At 42.4% G+C, this 9,004-nt stretch overlaps 1 protein-coding gene across 3 annotated transcripts in view; it reads left to right on the top strand.

Annotated features, from left to right (window-relative positions):
- The window catches only part of PCDH17 (protocadherin 17), a 224,317-nt gene extending 221,752 nt beyond the window's left edge, over positions 1 to 2,565 (top strand). For 2 of the 3 annotated variants that reach the window (XM_032226887.1, XM_032226886.1), the window contains exon 5: positions 1,519 to 2,565. In XM_032226887.1, the coding sequence (XP_032082778.1) occupies positions 1,519 to 2,180 (662 nt within the window). In that variant the 3' untranslated portion in view covers positions 2,181 to 2,565. The remainder of the gene's footprint in view (positions 1 to 1,518) is intronic. The other variant, XM_032226889.1, reaches the window with a different exon arrangement.
- The last annotated feature ends 6,439 nt before the right edge of the window (positions 2,566 to 9,004 follow it).

Below are 9,004 nucleotides of genomic sequence, written 5' to 3'. Positions count from 1 at the left end.
CGATCCAGATAGGGCCGCAACTGGTGCACCAGGCGAACCTGGGCGAAGGTCCCCCTAGTCACAGCCGACAGGTGATGTTCTAATGTCAGCTGTGGGTCCAGGAGGACTCCCAAGTTGCGGACCCTCTCTGAGGGGAGTAGAGTTTCACCCCTCAGGCATAAGGATGGACTAACCGAACTGTCCTTGGGAGGCAACATCCATTTTGGAGAGATCATCCAAGGCCATCTTAATCTAGCCACCTTCTGTGATTTACTTCCACCAGGTTTTAACTAATTCTTATGATGTAATCAAAGTTCTGCCTTTGAAGTCAAAATCCGCTCACAGTTCCTGCAAGTGATACAGCCACTGTTGTGCTTTGGTAGTAGCTCCAATAAGGTTAGGTTTAGGTTAGGTTTATTAGATTTATATGCTGCCCTTCTCCCAAGGACTCAGGGCAGCGTACAACACTAAAAGAAACACATAATACAAAAGTTTAAAAAAATTAAATAGAATAACCCAAACAAACCCCATAAGAATTGACAATAACATTTTTTTTAAAAAAAAATCGAATTAAAATTAACAAAAATTAAAATTAACAATGACCAATAATTTATTTTGTTTTGTTCAGGCCAGGCCGGCTTGCTGGAAAAGCCAACTTTTTAGGGCGCATCGGAAGGACCGGAGATCAGGGATTATACGAAGCTCCGGGGGGGCAGCTCATTCCAGAGGGAAGGCGCTCCCACAGTGAAGGCTCTCCCCCTGGGGGTCACCAGTCGACACTGTCTGGCCGATGGCACCCTGAGGAGGCCAACTCTGTGGGATCGCACTGGGCGATGGGAGGCTACTGGTGGCAGTAGGTGGTCTCACAGGTACCCTGGAGCTAAGTATAAACAAAACAAAACCCTGGGCCGAGGTGGCGCAGTGGTTAAATGCAGCACTGCAGGCTACTTCAGCTGACTGCAGTTCTGCAGTTCGGCTGTTCAAATCTTACTGGCTCAAGGTTGACTCAGCCTTCCATCCTTCCGAGGTGGGTAAAATGAGGACCTGGATTGTTGTTGGGGGCAATATGCTGACTCTGTAAACCGCTTAGAGAGGGCTGAAAGCCCTATGAAGCGGTATATAAGTCTAACTGCTATTGCTATTGCTATTGGGCATAAACCAAACATTTATTGGAGTGATACATCCACTGAGTGATACAATCACAGTTGTGCTTTGATAATACAAGTGTTTATCGAAGTGAAACAACCACTGAGTGATACAACCTCTGCTTAGATTTGATGGTACTCCAATAAACTAAGCTTTTATTGAAATGATACCATTCCTTAGTGAAACAACCATTGTTGCGCATTGATAGTAGCTTCAATAAATGAAGCCCCTTTGACCTGTTGATTTGTGGCACCTCCCTCAAAAGTTTTAATTATGATTTCTGTCTTCACCCAGGAAGCCCTGTACCTTGAATGAACAGACTGGGATCTCAGCAGGTCAAGGCAGCTGATAAATGACGTTAAAATGACTTGTCGTCTCTTCTTTCTTTTGCAGAACAAGAGGAGTGCATTAACTGCACCGATGAATGCCGAGTGCTTGGTCATTCCGACCGGTGTTGGATGCCCCAGTTCCCTGCCTCCAACCAAGCAGACAACGCCGACTACCGAACAAATCTCTTTGTGCCCACGGTGGAAGCCAATGTCGAGACTGAGACTTACGAAACTGTGAACCCCACGGGGAAAAAAACCTTTTGTACATTTGGAAAGGACAAGCGAGAGCACACCATTCTCATTGCCAATGTGAAACCTTATCTCAAAGCCAAACGTGCCCTAAGCCCCCTCCTCCAGGAGGTCCCCTCAGCATCCAGCAGCCCAACCAAGACCTGCATTGAGCCTTGCGCCTCAACGAAAGGACCTCTGGATGGCTGCGAAGTCAAGGCAGGGGCCTTGGCCGAGCCCAACGGTCAGTACCTGTCGCCCAGTAAACAATCCAGAGACGCTGCCTTCATGGCGTCCGATCAGATGGCCAGGGTCTTCGCCGAGGTGCATTCCCGAGTCAGCCGAGACTCCGCCGATATGGACTCTGTCTTGGAGCAGATAGACCGTTCAAACAGGGAACTAGGGAGAGAGTCCGTGGACGCAGAGGAAGTCGTGCGGGAGATCGACAAGCTTTTACAGGACTGTCGGGCGAACGACCCCGTGGCTGTGAGAAAGTGAAGGAAAACAGAAACAAAACAAAACAAACCCACAAACACACACAAACAAACAAAACATAAAAAAGACAGTCTGGCATTAATTTGCTTCTTCTGCTGAATTATATATTAAAAAAAAGAAAAAGAAAAAGAAAAAAAAATTCTCCCCTGGTTCTAAACTTTATACAGGGATGAACAAAGACCAATGCTGCTTTAAGGCTTTTAGTGAACATCTGAAGTGCCCTCCAATATGTTTGTTTCACTGCTCTTTCTTTTCTCTCTCTCTTTTTTCAGATAACACTGGTTTCATTTTTACCCAACTTCCATTAGAACAATATGATGTATGTTTTTTTTTATTAAAAAAAAAGAAAACAAAAAAGAAAAATAGGAAGGAAGGAAAGGAAAGGAAAGGAAAGGAGGGAAGGAAAGGAAGGAAAGGGAAGGGAGGAAGGGAGGAAGGGAGGAAGGGAGGGAGGGAGGGAGGAAGGAAGGAAGGAAGGAAGGAAGGAAGGAAGGAAGGAAGGAAGGAAGGAAGGAAGGAAGAAAGATTGGGCCACTTTGACAATCGAAGAGAAAGGAGTAAGATAAACAGAAACAGAACTTTTAGGACCGATAGTTAATGTTGACTTCACTGTTTACCTGTAGACCCCATAAAAACCAGGGTGGAATAGTTGTGTGATAAGTTTACAACAGTCATTAGAGGTTTCTATGGAAAAAAATCCCCAATCAGAAATCCAATAAACATACAAACAAATGTTCTTGTAGTCAGACCACCAAGTACACAAAGCATTAAAGCTCATTTGTGATAGGCATTTCTGTATAAAGGCATCAGCCACATCCTTTTAAAAAAGAAAGAAAGAAAGAAAGAAACGAAAAGGAAAAAATATATATGGAAACCCCTCCAAATCCATTCCATAATTTCATTCAGAAAAAAAAAATTCCCGGTCATTAGTAACACGGCTCATGTCATATGAAAGTTAAATGTAAACGGGTCGAATCCATGTTTGTCCTGCACACGCATAAGTGAATTAACGTGATCAGAGAAGAAAGGGAAGGCGTTAGTGTCTAGCAAGAGTTGAGGGATATCTGAGGCACAATACAAGATGGCCGCTTTGATTGCCGTTACACGGGAAATAATAGCGGAGACAAATTAACCTTATTAACACCCTTTTGTAATTCATTTATGGACACTGCCATAGCTCCAGTGCAGACACTGCAAACCTTCACCCGAACCATTTAAATGTGCAAATGTAAGAAGATTCAATGTGTTTACATCAAAAGACATATTTTTTTTCCTTGATTTATTGCCGATTCAGTGCATTTGAGCCAAATTGTTGAGTGTATAAGAGCTATATTGTGTATTTTATTAAATTAATATATAGTTGTGTTGCAAAAAAATAATAATATTTGGGCTTATAATGTAAATGGCAAGTGTTGCCTCCGTAGCTGTCAAACTCTATGAGTTTTGTTCTCTCTTCCTTTTTTTCGTTCCACCCCCTTCTCCATACAGAGTGTGGGAAGCAGCGCCTCGGAGCAAATTCTCTTGTTAAATGTATGGTCTCCCGAGTTTTAACAGTACATAATCTGTTCAAAAATGTGTCTTGAGTGAGTTGATGGAGCTAACCGAACGGCAGACGAATCCATCCATCCGTCATGGTTGTGTGCAAGTCCTTGTAGAAGCTTCTGTCGCAACCCATGTTTAATAACAAAAAAAAAAAAATTTACACTTGAACTGACATCTGGAAAGTCCTTGTTCTTTTATCAAGCGTATTCATTCGTTCCCATCGGTGCACGTCAGCCTACTGGGATAACACCCTTGTGGATGGACTCTAAGATGATCTGAATATTTTGACATGCTCCTCTTAATAGTCCTAGTATCGCTTAGGCATAATAGGCAGAGGGTCTGGGGCCGGTGGAAATATATTAGGCTCAAACAAAAATCTGAAAAGTAACAGGAAAAAAACAACCAAAAAGCCTACATCCTGAGATTAAATATATTTAAGATACCATAACTACTTTTATTATGTTATTTTCTGTGACTTTCTGAGGCCTATAGATCTAGGGAATATTTTTATAACCCTAAGAAGACTATTAATCCAAAAATAAATGTTCTTAGGGCCCACAATGGTCTTAAATGCATTCCTGGTTATTTTAGCATTGTGGGCTATACAACGTGTTGGTGTCTCATAGTACGAGCTTTGATCTGCTTCCATGAACAATCCTTGTGCTGTTCCTCCTTTCACCCTCCTCCTCATTATGACAGTTTTTTAGTCATTGTACTTTTGCTCACTTTCTCTTGCACACACTTTCCTATATGTTGTTCTTCATTGGATTCTTATAAAAGCATATAAGTAACGTTTTCTTTGAATGCCATTTGTATAAGCACAATGAAACGCTTAGGTCATAGATAGTTGGTTGGTTGGATGGATGGATGGATGGGTGAGAAGCAGGTAGACAGATAATGTTCTTCATTTTTATGTTGGAATAAAATTGTGCAATATCCAGAAAACAGGAGGGGAAAGTGTTCTATATGAAATACATAGTTTAATTCCTTCCATTTCTTGAAATGGAATGAGAATTTGAATGCCGGCTGATAATCAGAAACCAGGATTGTTCAAATGAGTTTATTCCATGCTACTTCTAGACAAACAAAAAGGAATGTGGTAGTTCAGTGGCTAAGACTCTGAGCTTGTCGATCGGAAAAGGTCAGGAGTTTGGCGGTTCGAATCCCTAGTGCCGCGTAATGGTGTGAGCTCCCATTACTTGTCCCAGCTTTTGCCAATGTAGCAGTTCGAAAGCACGTTAAAAAAAATGCAAGTAGAAAAATAGGAACCACCTTTGGTGGGAAGGCAACAGCGCTTCGTGCACCTTCGGCGTTTAGTCCTGCCGGCCACATGACCATGGAGACATTCTTGGACAATACTGGCTCTTTGGATTTGAAACAGAGAGGAGCACCGCCCCCTAGAGTCGGGAATGACTAGCACATATTTGCGAGGGGAACCTTTACTTTGACCTATACCTCTAAGTAAGAATCTAAACTACTAACTATTAAGGCAAATGGGTAATAAGTAACAGTCAATGGAATTCGAGAAGTATATCTCTTGTTGGTGCAAAGGGAGCCCAGATTGATGATGAGATTGACCCCTCCTTCTATGTCAACTGGACATCTCCTACGATTGGCAGATTTCAAACTATATCAAGCCATTGATTTTCCTTTTTTTTTTTTAGTTTTTGCCATTACTAAACTACTGACGTTTTTTAAGGAAGAAAAAGACAAGGATTTGTTTTGCTATTTTACATCAATGCATTCTTGGTTCCCAGTCCACAAGATATATCGAGACTCTCTGGGTTACTCCATGTCAGATGAACTAATCTAAACCAAGTAATATTGAGAGACTTGATGGAAAGGGTATAAAAGTGTGGAAAAGTGTGTAATGATGTCCCATTGTACACCTTTATGCATATTATATGTCTAAACGTCTAAACTTTCCCCTGTCTACGCCATATATATTTTGGAAATAGACCAAATATTCTTTAAGAAAAAAGAAGTTATCCTCCTTAAGTCTCAAGAGCCTTTCAATTTGCATGTGGGTGAAAACTCAAGCTCGATGTTAAACTGGTAAAAATCTAGCTGATAAAATCCGAAGAGTAAAAGTAACAATGGACTTTCCTTCCTATCCCCTACTATTTCAGTGAGTTCCATACTGAATCCATTGGGGGGGGGGGATTGTTGGGAGAACAGCTTTGGAATTTCATGCATATATCAACCTTTTTTAAAAAATTGTATCACACTTTCTGATATTCTTTATCCTAGCAATGATGAAAGTGGGTAAATTAGCTCCAAAACCATTAAGTTTCACTATTTTTTCCAGGGTCTTTATCATACTTTGGTGGACAGGCCAGTAAAATTAGGACCCAGACTGTTGGGGGCAATATGTGTTGTGGCCCTCCAGCGGCCAGAGGAGCTGGTAGCAGATTCGGACAGTGAGGAGGTTGGGGAGGAACATGGGCCATTCCTGGAGTCTGGGGAAGGCTCTGATGAGGGCTCTGTGTCAGAGGAAGAGATGGGTCCAGGGCCATCCAACAGTTATCAGCTGCTTTCAGAGTTGGAGATCAGTGGGGCAGAAGAATAGCTGGGGCCTGTTCCCAGTGTGCGCATGCACAGAGTTGCCAGAGGAAGAGAACTGCTAAGGAACAAAGGTTGACTTGGGATTAAGGCCAGAGGTGGACAGTGAATGGCCCCTCCCATAGAGAATAAAAGAGGAGCAAAAGGGGAGTGGAGTTTGCAGGAGACAATTAGTTCATTCCTGCATTCTTGCCACGTATTGCGGCATCTGAAAGATATCGGCCTGGCCACTCTCCAAGCCTGATAAAGGTCAGTAATTGTGAACAATCTTGAAAGACTGTGGGAGAGGAAAAAATTTGCTGGAGAGGAATTCACTGTCAATTAAATAAAAGGGGTTTATCAGGACGAGGACTCTGTTTTGTGTTTCTGGGGAAGCCTAGATCAGAACAATATGCTGGCTTTGTAAAGTCCTTAGAGAGGACTGCAAAGCACTGTTAAGCAGTATATAAGTCTAAGTGATATTGCTGTTTATATGTCCTGACGATTTTGCCCCAAAATACCAAGATAATAGATGAATTGCCAAGGCAATTTGTTCATGTAAGTTCATACAGCAGTTTGGTGCAGTGATCGAGGCATTCTGTCTAGAAACTAGGAGATTGTGAGTTCTAGTCCCATCTTCTGCACAAAGCCAGCTTGCTGACCTTAAGCCAGTCACTTTCTCTGAGCCCTAGGAAGGAGGAAGTAACAAAACACTTCTGAAAAGCAGAAAACCACAAGGATTTGTCCAGGGATTCTCAGAGAATCAGATGTGATTGAATGGAAGGGCGGTTGGGGTGGGGGTGGGGAATCATGGTTTGAGTATCTAGTTATAATTTTCCGCTGGCAGCCTAATTATTCCTCTGAAACTTAGCATTAGGATGCATTAAGTGATGTCAGAAAGCACATTTCTAAGTGGTTTGCATTCAGGAACCAGCAATTCAGCTACAAAGGCACAAATAGTGTACATTCATTTAACATGCAGTGTTCCAGGAAAAGCCTTTGTTAACGTGAAAAAGGAATTCCTCTTGAGATACTCCTGCCAAGGTTGGTTTCATAGCATAGCTGTTTAATATTTCTATCTAGTGGTGATCATTTATTTATTAGACTTAGATCCTTCAATACCCATGATCCGTACTTGTTAAGTTCAGTTCATGGGGTGATGTTATTTTTTAGGGGTTGACTCAATCCACTTGATTTTTGGCATCTTATATGAAGTCCTTCCTTCCTTTCAGAATCTAATATTTAGTGAGTAGAAAAGGATCCACACAGCTAGTATTCAGCCAGTTCTGACCAGTTCTGGTTAACCAGTAGCAGAAATTTTGAGTAAGGAAAACCACCAAATACCATCTCTGGCTGGCTCCACTCCCATCTATTTGCTGCTTCTTGAGTCTCAGCTGATCAGCTGGGCCTTCTTCCCTTGAAAGGTGCTGGAAAGGAGGTTAGTGGGGAGGGGATGGAATGGGATTTTGAAGTATCCTTCCCCTGGAGTAGGGAGGGAATCGAGGTTTTGCAGTATCCTTCCCCTGGAGGGGGAGGGAATGGAGATTTTGCAGTATCCTTCCCCTGGAGTGAGAAGAGAATTGAGATTTTACAGTATCCTTCCCCTGGAGTGAGGAGGGAATGGAGATTTTACAGTATCCTTCCCCTGGAGTGAGGAGGGAATGGAGATTGTACAGTTTCCCTCCCCTGGAGTGAGGAGGGAATCGAGATTTTACAGTTTCCCTCCCCTGGAGTGAGGAGGGAATGGAGATTTTGCAGTATCCTTCCCCTGGAGTGGGGAGGAAATGGATATTTTACAGTATCCTTCCCTTGGAGTGGGGAGGGAATGGATATTTTACAGTATCCTTCTCCTGGAGTGAGGAGGGAATGGAGCTTTTACAGTTTCCCTCCCCTGGAGTGAGGAGGGAATGGAAATTTTGCAGTATCCGTCCCCTGGAGTGAGGAGGGAATGGATATTTTACAGTATCCTTCCCCTGGAGTGGGGTAGAAATGGAGATTTTGAAGTATCCTTCCCCTGGAGTGAGGAGGGAATGGAGCTTTTACAGTATCCTTCCCCTGGAGTGGGGAGGGAATGGAGATTTTGCAGTATCCTTCCCCTGGAGTGGGGTAGAAATGGGGATTTTGAAGTATCCTTCCCCTGCGATGCCCACCAAGCCACGTCATGCCCACTGAACCTGTAGTAAGAAAAATTGAAAAAAATGTGAATTCCACCACTGATCCATCCAATTATTCTTAACAGTCGCAAGCTAACAAAAAGTTGGTTGGGAAGGCATTGCCAATCTAGGCCACTTCTTTTTTCCAAATAGTTGTTTCTGCAAGACCTATATATTTATAAGCCCTATGGAGTTCATCGTATGGGATCATCCATAAAGATGAGATCCAGAGTTGATTAATAATGGAGGAGTCCAGAACATCAATTATGTAATCTGAACTAAGCCTCCTTCCTTAAAACGTGTCCTTAATGACGGGAAATAATATTGTGATCTCATGGTTAAATGTTAAGATTTAAATTAAAACAGAAGAATCTTGATTTGTCATGTTGTGTATGTGTGTGTGTGTGTGCGCCTGTGTTTGTGTACACTCAGATGACCAGACTCTAAAAAGTTTTGTCTTAATTGCTGAGAGCTAATACTTCTCCAAATAGAATGATGTGCATCAGATGGAACGGTGAATATTAATAAATGAAATGCATTCTGTATTTATAATGGGAAGGGAGTCCCATTGAGGGGAAGAACAAATATTTA

This window comes from Thamnophis elegans, chromosome 11, assembly GCF_009769535.1.
Source record: "Thamnophis elegans isolate rThaEle1 chromosome 11, rThaEle1.pri, whole genome shotgun sequence".
Taxonomy (NCBI): domain Eukaryota; kingdom Metazoa; phylum Chordata; class Lepidosauria; order Squamata; family Colubridae; genus Thamnophis; species Thamnophis elegans.
This window is presented reverse-complemented; position numbering and strand designations above follow the sequence as displayed.